The sequence below is a fragment of the Scylla paramamosain genome, chromosome 11 (genome assembly GCF_035594125.1).
Source record: "Scylla paramamosain isolate STU-SP2022 chromosome 11, ASM3559412v1, whole genome shotgun sequence".
NCBI classification, from domain to species: Eukaryota; Metazoa; Arthropoda; class Malacostraca; order Decapoda; family Portunidae; genus Scylla; species Scylla paramamosain.
The window spans coordinates 2,652,501-2,667,500 of record NC_087161.1 but is presented as its reverse complement, the minus strand read 5'-3'; the positions used below and the strand labels follow the sequence as shown (position 1 = coordinate 2,667,500).

Sequence of the window (15,000 nt, the reverse complement as noted above, 5' to 3'; positions counted from 1 at the left end):
TGTTGGCGTTGGGGTGAAGAGCGGGGTGCAGGGGTGGCGTGGGGGAAGAGGGGAGCAGGGGATGGCGGGGGGGAGAGGGTGGAAAGGGTTGTACTGTATTTGTACGTATGCATGTATCTTTCTTCTCGTGCTGTGTGTGTTTTGTATATATACATATTTTTTTGGTGCTCGCGCGCGCATACACACACACACACACACACCACACACACACACACACACACACACACACACACACACACACACACACACACACACTTGTCTCATATACTTCCTCTTCCTCAGCCTCTCTCTCTCTCTCTCTCTCTCTCTCTCTCTCTCTCTCTCTCTCTCTCTCTCTCTCTCTCTCTCTCTCTCTCTCTCTTCTTTCTTTCCTTCCTTCCTTCCTTCCTTCCTTCCTTCTTTTTTTCCTTTTAATCTCTTCACAATCTTATTAATTTCTCATGTAACGGATTAATTATAGACAAAGTGTATTTATAGGACCGTGCGTGTGTGTGTGTGTGTGTGTGTGTGTGTGATAACTGTCATTTAAGGTCTGTCTTTCTCTCAGTCTGTTTTTTACTCTCTTTTCTTCTTTCTTCCTCCTTTCTTTTCCTCCTCAATCATTTCCAATCTTTAAGTCTCTCTCTCTCTCTCTCTCTCTCTCTCTCTCTCTCTCTCTCCTCTCTCTCTCTCTCTCTCTCTCTCTCTCTCTGCCACTTCCAAATTCATTAACTTCCTAATTACTGCCAATTAAGTTTGAACAAGGGGCTTCCGGCCTTAATTACCAGTCGTTCCGTGTGCCCGTATGCCCTGACCCGTGCCCCGCGTGTGTGTGTGTGTGTGTGTGTGTGTGTGTGTGTGCGCAAGTAACACGTCTCGTCATGTTTCAATCCCCAGTATGTGATGTTTTCCTTCCCTGGTGAGATTAAAACAGGCGCCCCTCTGAATTATCGTTAAGCTCCTTGGAATAATGTTTTGCTCCGGCTCTGGTTTGTCTTTTATCGCGGGTGTGTTTTTGTTTGATGCTGTCGTCGCGGTGGTGGTGGTGGTGGGGGTGGTGTCTGGAGGAAAGAAGGAAGAGGAGAGAAGAAGGAGGAGGAGGAGAAACTGAAGAAAAACATCAGTATCAACTATAAATTCTACATCAACAATTATTATTATTATTATTATTATTATTATTATTATTACTGTAGTAGTGGTAGAAGTGGTAGCAACAACAACAGTAACAACAACAGTAGTAAAAATACAATTACTCCCATCATCATTGCCATTTCTATGTACAAGATAAACCCTCTCCACACCACCTTCCTCATCCCCTCCCCTTCATCATCCCCACACCCAACCCACACCCCTGACCCACTAAAAACATAACAATATCTACCTCTACCGAGCGGAGAGGAAGGTGGTGGCAGTCTAGCATAGTCTATCCTGAAATTGTTCCGTTTTCTGTGGCGACACGGTTTGTTTACGTCCAGCTTATCTCTTATGGGACACACCACGACCTTGGGCACACGCTCCCCTCGGCTCCAGCTGGTCTCCCGACATTCCCCGCGGGCACGTACTGGACCAAGGAGGGGGGAGGGAGAGGGGTATAGGGAGAGAGCGAAGAAAGTAAGAGTATGAGAAGGGATGGATTTTATCCTCGTATACAAGAGCAGGAAACGTCCTCTCTCTCTCTCTCTCTCTCTCTCTCTCCTCTCTCTCTCTCCTCTCTCTCTCTCTCTCTCTCTCTCGTCTTATCATTTTCATCCTACTGTTAATTTTTCCCCCGAATCTCAGTCCATCTTGCAACACACACACACACACACACACACACACACACACGACACACACACACTCACACACACAACACACACACACACACAAGCAACATTCCCCCCATCCCCCCATCACAACCCGCCCCCCTGTGTTGGGTGGTCTGTGCCTGCGCTATTCAGGAATGCCGTGCGCTGATTCACTGCATTACGTTTTCTCTCCTGCGATCCGTGAAGGCCGCCCTAGTTATGTGCAGAGAGAGAGAGAGAGAAAGAGAAAGAGAAAGAGAGAGAGAGAGGGGTCAGGTTAGGTTAGGTGTTGAATGTAGGGTTAGGTTGGGTTTGTTTGTACGTTTGTAAGTGCCTGTGAAATTTCTCGGTGTGGAAACAAAATGGTATTGATGGTGGTGGTGGTGTTGTGTTAGTGGTGGTGGTGGTGATGGTTCTGGTGTTTACATGCACGAAACAATACAGGCGAGTCATGCACATCCTTCCCTGTAGATTAAATAAGTAAATAAAATATAAAGAAAAGAAATAACTAGATAAAAAAAAAAATAAGTAGCGGTGGTGATGGTGGTTGAGTTTGCACACGTACCTATACAGAGACAGACGAAATATTCACTTCCTTCGCTCACAGAAAAAAAAAAAGGAAACAAAAAAAAAAGGATAGGAAATGATTCTTCTTACACACTCTTTGGATTTGAATGTTCGTGCTGCTTTTTCTTGCTCTCTATGTTAAAAAAAGAAAAAAAAAAAGGAAACAAAAAAAAAAGAATAGGAAATGATTCTTCTTACACACTTTTGGATTTGAATGTTCGTGCTGCTTTTTCTTGCTCTCGATGTTAAAAAGAGAAAAGAAAATGAAAGTAAAATAAATAAATGAATAAAATAAAATAGTCTGTGTCAATGTAAGGAGATAAGTATTAGTGCTGATATAAAAAAATAGACAGAGAGAGAGAGAGAGAGGAATGTCAGCCTCAATGCAAGAAAAAGTGTGTTGGTCTCGATATAATAAAAAAAAGTAAATAAATGTAAAAAAAACAATATGTCGACGCAAAAAAAAAGTAAAATATGTTAATCTCTATACAAAAACAAAAATCTTAGCGTCGATATGAGAATAATAATAATAATAATAATAATAATAATAATAATAATAATAATAATAATAAAAGTGAAAACCTATATATCCGGGCAAAAGAAAGCATAAGACGAAGTGAAAACAAAACAACAACAACAATTCTCACGACTCCAAAGACCACCACAAATATTTTTTCACCACAACAACAAGACAGAGAAGACAGTCTACATATACTCTTCATAATCAACGTTTATCAGTCTTAAATTATTCTTGTCACCCCGCCCACTCGCCCTCTCTCTCTCTCTCTTCCTTCCCCTCTCTCTCTCTCTCTCTGCCTCTCTGGTAAACAAAAGGCTAGTTACAAATGAAGGAGCGGACAGGTTTAGGTAAAGGCGGGCAGGGACAGAAGGGGTGAGAGACGAGTGAGTGACCGGGGAGTTGTGAAAGGTTGTGTAATGACTTAGTGTTATTGTAAGACTTATCTGATCCACCTTGCGACACCTGGCTGGCTGAGAGAGAGAGAGAGAGAGAGAGAGAGAGAGAGAGAGAGAGAGAGAGAGAGAGAGAGAGAGAGAGAGAGAGAGAGAGAGATTGTCAGTGTGAAGTGATTTTATAGTGAAATTTTCATCTTTTTTTTCCTTCTCTCTCTCTCTCTCTCTCTCTCTCTCTCTCTCTCTCTCTCTCTCTCTCTCTCTCTCTCTCTCTCTCTCTCTCTCTCTCTCTCTCTCTTCACCCAGTCACTCCCAATCACTTATATTCCTGCCTGAGCAATTACCAATCAGAAGGTAAAGATGAGAGGGTTGCCCATCTTGTTAGCCAATCAGATGAGAGATGGTCGCTACTTACCCATCCAGCGGGCCAATCAGAGAGGTGGGTTAGGACACCTTCCCCATCCACTCAGCCAATCAGGTGAGGGACAAAGGAAGGGTGGACACTGTTTACAGCCAAATTTAGTGGACTGCCGCCTTTTTTATATTTTTATTAAGATGCTAGATTGTTTTGTTTTTTTTCGTTCGTTCATTGTTTTTTTTCGTTCTTGATTTCGTTAGTTCGTTCGTTCGTTCGTTTTTCTCTCGTGTTTTTTTTATATTTAAATTTTTTTTTCCGTTCTATCTTTTCTTCGTTTCGTTTTTCTTTCTTTTTCCTTCGTTCCTTCTTTTCTCTCTTTCCTTCTTTGTTTATTTTTTCATTTAGAGATTTATTTCTGTATTCAATTTTATTTATTTATTTTACCTTCTTCTTCTTCTTCTTCCTGTGGTTACTATCGATAACATTACACACACACACACACACACACACACACACACACACACACACACACACACACACACACACACACACACACAGAAGAAACCAAGATCGATTGATTTCTCACCTGGCAAAGCATCGTGGTCATAAGGCGCCGTAAAGAAGAAAAGAAACGAAAAAAAATAATTAGAAACTTGTCAAGCGTGGAATTAAATAACATAAAAACAGAGATGGATGATTTTTTTTTCACGTAAACTTGAATATAAATTAATGTGATGTTTTATCTTCATTTTATTTTCAAGCAACTGGTGATAATGACTGTTGTTTGTCTAATGTGTGGTGCACTGGGTGGATGAGCACGGTGGTGGTGGTGGTGGTGGTGGTGGTGGTGCACGGGAAGCGACAGAGAGATAATCATTACTGCTTATCATTCTCTCTCTCTCTCTCTCTCTCTCTCTCTCTCTCTCTCTCTCTCTCTCTCTCTCTCTCTCTCTCTCTCTCTGTCAGTTCGACTCCTGTTGCTGTACGAATCGAACGTGTACACACACACACACACACACACACACACACACACACACACACACACACACACACACACACACACACACACACACACACACACACACACTGACTGACTGACTGACTGACTGACTGACACACTCACTCACTCATTCACTCACTCTCTCTCTCTCTCTCTCTCTCTCTCTCTCTCTCTCTCTCTCTCTCTCTCTCTCTCTCTCTAAGACAGGAAAACCTTGTAGCGTGTTTTCCCGAGAGTCAGTGTCGTCGCGGGCGCGGTTAGAGTTAGTGAAGTGTTTTACTCTCTCTCTCTCTCTCTCTCTCTCTCTCTCTCTCTCTCTCTCTCTCTCTCTCTCTTGGCGACTGATGCCCACACACACACCCCACACATCACACACGCACACATTCACACACACACTCTCTCACACACACACACACACACACACACACACACACACACACACACACACACACACCTTGGGATTCACAGCCACCTGCGTAATTAGGTTATAAGACCGACTAACTGAAAGGTCTCTCTCTCTCTCTCTCTCTCTCTCTCTCTCTCTCTCTCTCTCTCTCTCTCTCTCCCTCTCTCTCTCTGTCGCCAGTTAAGTGCAGTGATCACCAGCGTTCCTTTCGCAAGGCGCCACTAATTTACGTACGAACAAGTGTTACGTTAAGTTGTGACCGTCCCACGAGTGACCGCCGTGCCGCGAGCGTGTGTTGCGGCGCCCATTACCCAGCGATTACTGTCTCGCCTCCAGGTGCATGCAGGGACTCCTCTGTGCCTCTGCGTGGCGTGCAGGCAACGGCTCTCTACGTCTTCTGAATTGTGACATTAAACGTAGTGGTGATGACGCGAGCTGATGGGGCGGTGACAGGGGGGATGCTGAGGAGGAGGTGAAGGAGGGGGCCAGGATGGGTGCTGTGTCGCGGCTGCAGGAGTGAACAGCGGCGAGGTGGTGGAAGGCAAGAGAGAAGACAGCACCAGCAGCGATAGCAAGAAGAAAAAAGTGAAGCCAATCCTGAAGGTGCGTGATGACACGAGCGGTGACAAGCGGGTGGCGCAAGAGGAAGACGGCGGGGAGTGGGCGTGCATAGCCAGGCAGCGCAGCAACAGCATACAGGAACGGCGGGGCCAACGTGCCGGGGAGTGCCACGCCCTCAGGCTGCCCGTGGCCAGGTCCCAGTCTTCCCACGCGTTGGTGGCACGGGCCACTGACGGCAGCCAGGTCGCCACCATGAGCGAGCCGTCCTCCAGCCAGTCTAGCCCCCGCAGCCCCGCCCTCAAGGTGCTGAGCAAGGTGTTCAGCTTCAAGGAGCGCCGCTCCCCGCCCTGGTCCCCCAAGTCCCTCCGAAAGACGCAGTCCCAGATTTCCAACAAGACCTCCCCCTCCAGCCTCGACAAGAGGAGGAGCTTCCAGCTGTCACCCTCGTCGCCTGACATGCTGGAGGCCAAATGGTTCCCCGACACCGCGGCGGCATCCCCACGCGGCAGCGGCAGTCCCCGCGCCCCCTCCAGCCCCCGCCCCCCTCCAGCCCTCGAACCCCCCGCAGCCCTGGCAGCCCCCACAGCCCCCTCGCCACCCACGCTCATCCGCAGCAGCGCTCACAGTTCTTCATGTCCCTGGCAAAAACAAGTCCCAACGGCGACACTCCGGCCATGACGCCCGGCGCCCCGGAGACCGGCGGCGTGATCTACCGGCCACACGCCTGCCTGAGGGCGGCCAAGGCCGGCAGGCACCACTGGCGCACCAAGTCTGACACCTTTTCGCTGAACCCCCCGAAGGTGGAGGTGTCCAGGAAGAGGAGCAGGGATGACTCCGAGTGAGTGGTGGTGGTACTGGTAGTGGTGATAAGAACATAAGAACATAAGAAAAAAGGGAAGCTTCAAGAAGCGACCAGGCTTACACGTGGCAGTCCCTGTATGAAACATATCTACCTATTTCCATCTATTATCCCCATCCATAAACCCGTCTAATCTTCTCTTAAAGCTCCCTAATGTCCTAGCACTAACAACATGATTACTGAGTCCGTTCCACTCATTCACCACTCTATTTGAGAACCAGTTTCTTCCTGTCTTCTTCCTAAACCTAATTTTTCAAGCTTGAACCCGTTATTTCTTGTTCTGTCCTGGTTGCTGTGATGGTGCTGTGGTTGATGTGCTGGTGGTGCTGGTGGTGGTGTTGGTGCGGGTTTTCCACGTCTTCTGCATTAGTCCTTGAGTTACCCAGCCTTGGGCCGCCTCTCACCACACCACCACACCGCCACACCGCCACATTGCCACACAGAGAGATAAACCGACAAAGATGATGTAAGGTGTTCACAGATTAGTAGCTTTCCTGCAGGCGATATCTTGTCTCCCGCCTTGCAACACACACTGAAGAGCAGCAGCAGTAAGATTAGTAATACAAATAGTAGTAGTGGTTGTAGGAGCAGTAGTATTAGGAGTAGACAGGATAAGGGATGTACTGTGGCCATGATGCACGAGAGATGGAAGGGCGCGTGTCTTCCTGAGGGGCGGCAGAAGCAGGTGATGGCGGACAAAGTTACGACACAAGGTTTGGGTCTTCTGGATCTAGTGACGGTCGGGAGTGGGGCGCCCTTGACCGTCACTCTAGTATAGGAAGGGCTTTCTCTCTTTTTTTTTTTTTATCGCCTAAATTTCATCCTCATTTCCCACTTGTCCCATTCTTTTTTATATCTTTTCTACCTTTTAACCTCCATTTGTATCCCATTCCCTTATCCCTTTAAAGTTCATGTATCTAATTTTCTATCTGTCTATTTGTCTCAGTCCTGTCAACCCTTTCAAGCATTCTATAGGTCGCTTTATTTCGAATCTCTCTTTCTGTCCTTCCCTCAAATTATTCTTTATCTTCTTTAACTTTTGATCTTCCACTTCTTCCCGTCCCTTATTCCTTTAACTGGTTCACTGCTATGTTTTGTTCCCCTGCCATAATCATCTGTACCTGTTTCACACACATTTTTTGATATTGGTGCCTCTTAAATGAGTACCGTAGATTACAAACGAGACAATGAACCTTGCATTCTCTCTCTTTCACTGTCTGTATAAACATTTTATTACTTTTTTTTGTCTATTTAATATTTTTTTACGGTTCTCTAAATGGTAATAAGTAAATAAATAAATAAATAAACATAACCTCATAAAATAAGTAACGTAGATTAGAAAAGAGAGAGAGAAAAAATATATATAACCCATTCATTTCCTCTTGCACTGTCTATATACAAACATTCTTTATTATTATTATTTTTTTCTACAGTTCTCTAAATGGTAGCAAAAAAAAAAAAAAAAAAAAACAAGACAAGACAACAAGATTTAAAGGGTTCACCTCATGTACCCTCCCTGTCTGGCCAGTGGGGGCCTTTAAACAGTAAAAAACAAGACAACAAGATTTAAAGGGTTCACCTCACGTACCCTCCCTGTCTGGCCAGTGGGGGCCTTTAAACAGTTATATCTCCCAGTTCATTACGTCTATCGCTGACCTTACCTCATCGCTCGCGGCTCTTTGGTGGCGCTGCATGTAATACTAAGACGAATTAAACACATCTGCGTATTCCGACCTTCATTTTGCTTAATGGTGCGTGAATGCAAGTGTGTGTGTGTGTGTGTGTGTGTGTGTGTGTGTGTGTGTGTGTGTGTGTGTGTGTGTGTGTGTGTGTGTGTGTGTGTGTGTGTGTGTGTGTGTGTGTGTGTGTGTGTGTGTGTGTGTGTGTGTGTGTGTGTGTGTGTGTGTGTGTGTGTAAATTATCACGTATTAGAAGTTATTTATTGTTTGGGAAAAAATTGAGAATGGATAGGAGGGTAGAGAGAGAGAGAGAGACAGAGAGAGAGAGAGAGAGAGAGAGAGAGAGAGAGAGAGAGAGAGAGAGAGAGAGAGAGAGAGAGAGAGAGGATGCTAATGTACAGGATGAACTTACCATTGCATCATGTGTATTACGTAAGAATGTGACTGGAGGAGAGAGAGAGAGAGAGAGAGAGAGAGAGAGAGAGAGAGAGAGAGAGAGAGAGAGAGAGAGAGAGAGAGAGATTACCTAAAATATAATTGGTTGCCTTCCTCTTCATGTGTTCATTTGAAGTTCGTGGACACACACACACACACACACACACACACACACACTTGGCATGTACTTGGCGGTTCCTGTGTGGAATGTATATATTTCCACCTTTTTGTCTAAGAGGGACGATGGCCTAGGTCAAAATAACAAAATAAATCCATGAATAATATGCGAAGTGTTTGTGTTTGGTAGGGATCATTGTGTATAAGAACATAAGAACGTATGAAAATGAGAGAAGCTGCAAGAAGCCATCCGGTCTACACGTGGCAGTCCCTGTATGAAGCACACCTACCTATTTCCATCTGTCGTCCCCTTCCATAGATTTGTCTAATCTTCTTAAAGGTCCTTAATGACTCAGCACTAACAATCTGATTACCGAGTCCCTTCCATTCATCTATTACTGTTTGAAAACCCATTCCTTCCTGTCTCTTTTGAACCTAAATCCTTTAAGCTTGAACCCGTTATTTCTTGTTCTATTCTGATTAGTAATCCAGAGAATTTTGCTTAAGTTCCCCTTGTTATAACCCCTATACCACTTAAAGACTCCTATCAGGTCCCCTCTTAACCTCTTAATTAATAACTGTGATGTATTAATCCAATTCCTCCTCCCGCAGGTGTGACTCTCTGCCCTTCGATGAAAGGTAAGACAGAAGATCCGACAGGTGTGTGTGTGTGTATGCGTGTGTGTGTGTGTGTGTGTGTGTGTGTGTGTGTGTGTGTGTGTGTGGGTGTGTGGCACAGGTGTGTGGCGCCACCAAGGAAGATACTCATCATGTTTATTCTGGGAAGGTGTCCTCATGTTTACTATTGGAACCTGTCATTATGTTTACTCTTGTCTATCATCATGTTTACTCTTCTTGTCTGCCATTATGTTTGCTACGGGGTGTGTCTTCATGTCTCTCTGGGAACGGTGTCATGTCATGTCTTGGTTGGGTTCTGAGGGGAGGGCGTCTCTGCATTACATCTACGTCAGTTTTCACCCACGTAGATCCTTCCTTGAAAATCGTACTTAAAATAATTTCTCCCATGATATTTGTTCCCTTACTTAACATAACCTAACCTTCCCTTACCTAACCTCACCTAACCTCACCTGATCTAACCAAAATCTAACCTAACATGTCGTAACACAACTTAACCTAACACAACCTGATAACCTAACCTAACCTAACCTAACCTAACACAACTTAACCTAACACAACCTGATAACCTAACCTAACCTAACACAACTTAACCTAACACAACCTGATAACCTAACCTAACCTAACCTAACCTAACCTAATCCGACGTAACCTAAAGTAACATAATCTATTACAGGAACCTTCTATGTAAATCCCAATCAGATAAATATCACCAACAAAGATTCTTCCTTATAAATTTTACCTAAAGTCATTCCTTTCACGACAAATTTCCCGACCCAGTTCAGCTTAACCTAACCTAACCTAACCTAACCTAACTTAACCTAACCTAACCTAACCTAACCTAACCTAACCTAACCTAACCTAACCTAACCTAACCTAACTTAACCTAACCTAACCTAACCTAACCTAACCTAACCTAACCTAACCTAACCTAACCTAACCTAACCTAACCTAACCTAACCTAACCTAACCTAACCTAACCTAACCTAACCTAACCTAACCTAACCTAACCTAACCTAACCTAACCTAACCTAACCTAACCTAACCTAACCTAACCTAACCTAACCTAACCTAACCTAACCTAACCTAACCTAACCTAACCTAACCTAACCTGACGTAACCTAACCTAACCTAACCTAACGTAAGCTAACCTAACGTAACATAACCTAACCTAACCTAACCTAACCTAACCTAACCTAACCTGACCTGACCTGACCTGACCTGACCTGACCTGACCTAACCTGACCTAACTGACCATGTGAGGAAGGGATTATGTGTGGGAATCTTATGGGTGAAGCATGGTGAAAAAACATACCTGGGAGAACTTACAGTATGAATTATGGGGAACGTAATGCTGTGAGATGCTTTTTATAACAGCAGTAATAATAAACGAAATGATGAACCCAAGATATTTCTCATTTCTTTTCTTATAGTTATTTCTACCTTTGTTTTTCTTCACCTTTTTGTTCTGTAAGCAACGAAATGCGTCCGTGACATTGAATGCTCATTTCTATCTCTTTAATTTACCGGTGATGAGGCAATTGTGAACACCTGTGTGCTTGCTGGCGAGGGGGACGCAGGTAACATCCGGTTGGCGTGACGTCAATTGAAACTTTACAATATTGTTGATAAGAATTAATGAGAATAGGAATGATAATAATGATAGTAGTAGTAGTAGTTGTAGTAGTAGTAGTTATAAAAAGATGAATAAAAATAAGAATAATATAGAGAATGATACGTACATTTTCTTGTTCTTTATTGCCAAGGGGAACAAAAAGAGCGAAAAAAAAGGACCCACTGAGGTGTTGGTCCTTAAATTTAATCATCCATCCCACTTATTCATAGCCTGCACTTTCCAAACACGCTATTTTCCCCCATAGAAAGTTTACTCGTGGCAGAGTTATGGCAGTAATGAATGGTACAAGTAAGCCTGCAGAAGGTATGTAGATTAGCACGTAGGCGTGAAATATATGTGTATGTAAATGAATGATGACACAAGGCGCACGTTTACTTGATCAGCCTCGCCTTGGGGACAGTTGAAGACGCCGCTGCTGCCGAGAGACAAGTACAAACAGAACTTCCCGGCGGGCAGTGAGAGGTGTGTTGAGGTGTGTTGAGGTGTGTTGAGGTGTGTTGAGGTAGGCCCGGTGTTGGTGAGATTAGAGTGTACAGAAATCAGGGAACACTACTACCCAGCCTCTCAATCACCTGTCTGGCCGTGCTGTCCCCTCCCTCGCCTACCCACTTCTGTTCAGTCGCAGCGCATGTATCCAACACTCACTGTAATTAGAGAACACCACTTGTTTGGGGCGTCTTCACAATACCTTTGCAGCGTTGTTTACTTCATCGTTGTTCTTATAAAGTGTCCTTGTTACTCATACAACCGTGGTCCAGTTTGTTAGGATAATTATTGCACAGCTTAATATGGTATTGAAAAACATCACTAGTGCAGCTAATAACGGTGTAGGACCATAATTTATACATTCATCTTTGATCTTTTTACGTAAGAAGATATAGCGCAAGAAGGAAAGGCCCACTGAGGTGCCAGTCCCTGCAGGAAAAGGGGGAAAAGGGTTATTCAGAATTGCGAAGTGTCTTGAAACCTCCCCGTCTGTGTGTGTGTGTGTGTGTGTGTGTGTGTGTGTGTGTGTTGAGGGTGAATATTAGATTGTGCAAGGAAGTGGCGATGGTGACGGAGAGGAAAGAGTTAGGTTGGAGCGGTGTGAGAGGGAGGGAGGGAGGGAGGGAGGGAGGGACAAAGGACAAAGATCATTGCGTTTTCTTCGTCCTTTCGCTGAGTGTCGGAAACTTTGCATCAAAAACAGGATGGCGCGATGACTGTGGCTTGGAATGTGTCTGCGGATCTCGTGTGTTATCTGTACCTATCTTTTTTTTTTTCTTTTTTCTTTTTTTTTTTTTTTTTACTTTATTTGTCTCGCCCCCGTCCTTCACATCCTGGCTGGTGTTTCTCGTGGCCTTAACACACTGACATGGTGACCTGATTGTGAGTGCTGCTGGTGATTCAGGCTGTGGTGGTGGTGGTGGTGGTGGTGGTGGTGGTGGTGGGTGTAGTTGGTTGGTGTGCAGGATGTAACTATTATTATTATTTTTTTTCTCTCTCCCTCCCTCTCTTTTTTCTCTCCTGTTTTATTGTTATTTTCATTTTATTTTTCATTTTCCTTTACATCGCCTGCCTTGTCCAATATATCATGATTTTTTCTATTTATTTACTTTTTTTATGCATTAACCGCTGAATTGCTCTTTCCCTTGACACATTTATCGTCTGAAAACTTGAGGCTGTCTGTGTCCCGTGTGCCTCCCCACCTTCTCTCCTCTTATTCTTGTTGCATCACTCAGACCCCGCATTTAAAAAAAACCTCTGGGCTCTCGTAAGGACCACAGTGCTCATTGGTCAAACACCCCTCTGATGACTAAGGCTCCTTGTTAACCCTTTCATTGCGATACCCAAGACCTCACTTCACCAGAGACGCATTACAACGTCTTTACAACCACGTACAGTAAAGAAGCGGTGGAATTAATGAATGGTCTCCCTCGTGTCTGACTTGTGTGCTCCGTGCGTTGCTGGTGACTCCTGTGCAAGCGGCTCGTGTCTCCTGTGTTGCGTGTCTTTCTGTGCTGAGGGAAGGCCGGAGTGAGGTGGCAGATTTCTGGTGAGCCAAATATTTTAGTAAAGATTTTGGTACTTTATTCACACAGATGGAAAATACAAGAACCATTTGCACTACTTGAAACTACTCGAGCTATTTACACTACTGGCAACTGTTCAAACGCTTAACAAAATCTACGTTACTAAAGGCTCTTGTTCTGTTCACCTGCCTCGCCTTTTCGCAAGAACGACGTGGAATTGAGGGAAGAAGAAAAAGAAAACTAGTAACATAACTGGAATCGCGAGTGGGAACAGCTAAGGCGACCAGAACCAACACTGAGAGACAGAAGACACCGGGAATAGTCGCTGTGTGTGTCGCTTCACGCAGGAGAGGGGATCTCAAAGGCTAAAGTCGTGATGAGGCGGCCAGATTCCCCTCTCAGACCAGATCAGATGACGTGTGGCGGTATTGACTCTGCTCTCCCTCCCTCTCACACTCCTTCGTACTACACACCGTCCCAACCTCGCCCACCACCATCAGCTCCTTCCCGTCCCTCACGTACTGTGGTGTTTGCTGGTGTGTGTGTGAGTCTTGTGTTGTAGGGGTATTCAGCACTCTCTCTCCTTTCCTCGTCTCTCAAGCATCAGGGATTAGCGTCGAGTTTCCATTTATGTGTCCGCTGTATCTTTTGTTACTCTCATTCTTTGTGGTTCCGCCTTAAGTCCATCTCTCCAGCTCATACACGTGCTCAGAAACGCCTTGTTCTTTCGTGAGGACAGTGTTCAAATGCCACAAAGATAGCTAGTTAGGTCTTCCAGAGTGATTTTTTTTTTTACCACTGATGATGCTAAGTATTTGTGAAACTCTCAACTGATTCATGAAAGCACTCTTGTAACCACCAATAATGCCACTTCGATAATTAGTTGGGCTTTCAAGAGTACCTTTTACCTCTGACAATGCTGAATACTTGTTAAGCTGTTAGCAGACTCATGAAAACGCTCGTGGAAACCCCCAGTAACTTGCCATAAACTAGAGCACGTTCAAAGCAGTGGGTCTTTTGTTTCGCTCTCTTTGTTGCCCTTGGACCGTGGCACTTTCACGTATAAAAGGAGTGATAAGGCGCTGAGGTGTTTGAGAATACAAGTCTTACTCTAATGGGGAGTGTTAGACGGGGGAAGGTGGCAAGGCGGCAGGGTAGCAGGTGTCCTTGTCCTCGCCTTGTGTCCCTGGCCCCATCGTCCCGCCCCTGTCTGAACTCCCGTCCGCTGCGCCGTTTTTGCAGTGTTAGTGTGAGCGTCCAGGCTGAACAATGAGCGACGCCCGTAGAGGTGCTCCCGGCTGGCTGCTGAGTGTGTAACTATAGGTGGGTGGTGCCTGTGTGACTATGACTGCCTCTGTGTGGTGCATGGCTGGCTGGCTGGCTGGCTGGGTGGGTGGTGGGTGGGTTACTTCCTTAGGTGGATGTCTACCTGTCTGGCTGTCTGTTTGGGTAGTTTGTGGGTGTCTGGCTGAATGAATAGATGGCTAGATGGATGGGTGGATGTGTGAGTAGATTACTTTCTTGGCTGGCTGTCTGTCTATCTGGTTAATTTGGTAGTGTTGAGCTGTCTGTCTGTCTGGCTGTCTGGCTGTCTGGCAGGTTTCGTGGCTAACTCACTCATTTGGTTGTGAACATCTGGCTGTCTGTCTGGCTGTCGGTCTGGCTGTCTGGTTAGTCCCACGGCTAGCTTGCTCAGTGGCTTGTGGGTGTCTGTCTGTCTGTTTGTCTGGATTAATTGAAAATGTATCACTTTCCAGACGCCATTCCAGTTATCATCTCCCTGCCATCACGTCCCAGTCACCACTTCCCAGTCATCATCTTTCACTCATCACCCCATTGTTTAATTGTTTATTTATTTATTTATTTATTTATTTATATATTATTTTATTTGTTTACTTTATTTGTTTATTTATTTTTATTTATTTATTTTGTTTATTTATTTTTGATGCAACGTTGATTCCTGTGTGTACGGTTTCATGACGTGTGTGTAATTGCTGTGTACGTATTTTGCTAACTGTGGAAATTATTATTGGTGCACACGAAAAATATTTACGTACAT

The 15,000-nt window shown here is 44.8% G+C and overlaps 1 protein-coding gene across 5 annotated transcripts in view; it reads left to right on the top strand.

Annotated features, from left to right (window-relative positions):
- LOC135104820 (proline-rich protein 2-like) overlaps positions 1-15,000 on the top strand; it is a 125,824-nt gene that overhangs the window by 31,933 nt on the left and 78,891 nt on the right. The window contains exons 1-3 of one of the 5 annotated variants that reach the window (XM_064012454.1): positions 4,844-4,862; positions 5,343-6,405; positions 9,270-9,296. In XM_064012454.1, coding sequence (XP_063868524.1) covers positions 6,038-6,405; positions 9,270-9,296 — 395 coding nt within the window. In that variant the 5' untranslated portion in view covers positions 4,844-4,862; positions 5,343-6,037. Of the gene's footprint in view, positions 1-4,843; positions 4,863-5,186; positions 6,406-9,269; positions 11,962-15,000 lie in introns of those variants that run through there. The other 4 variants (XM_064012453.1, XM_064012452.1, XM_064012455.1 and 1 more) reach the window with 4 other exon arrangements.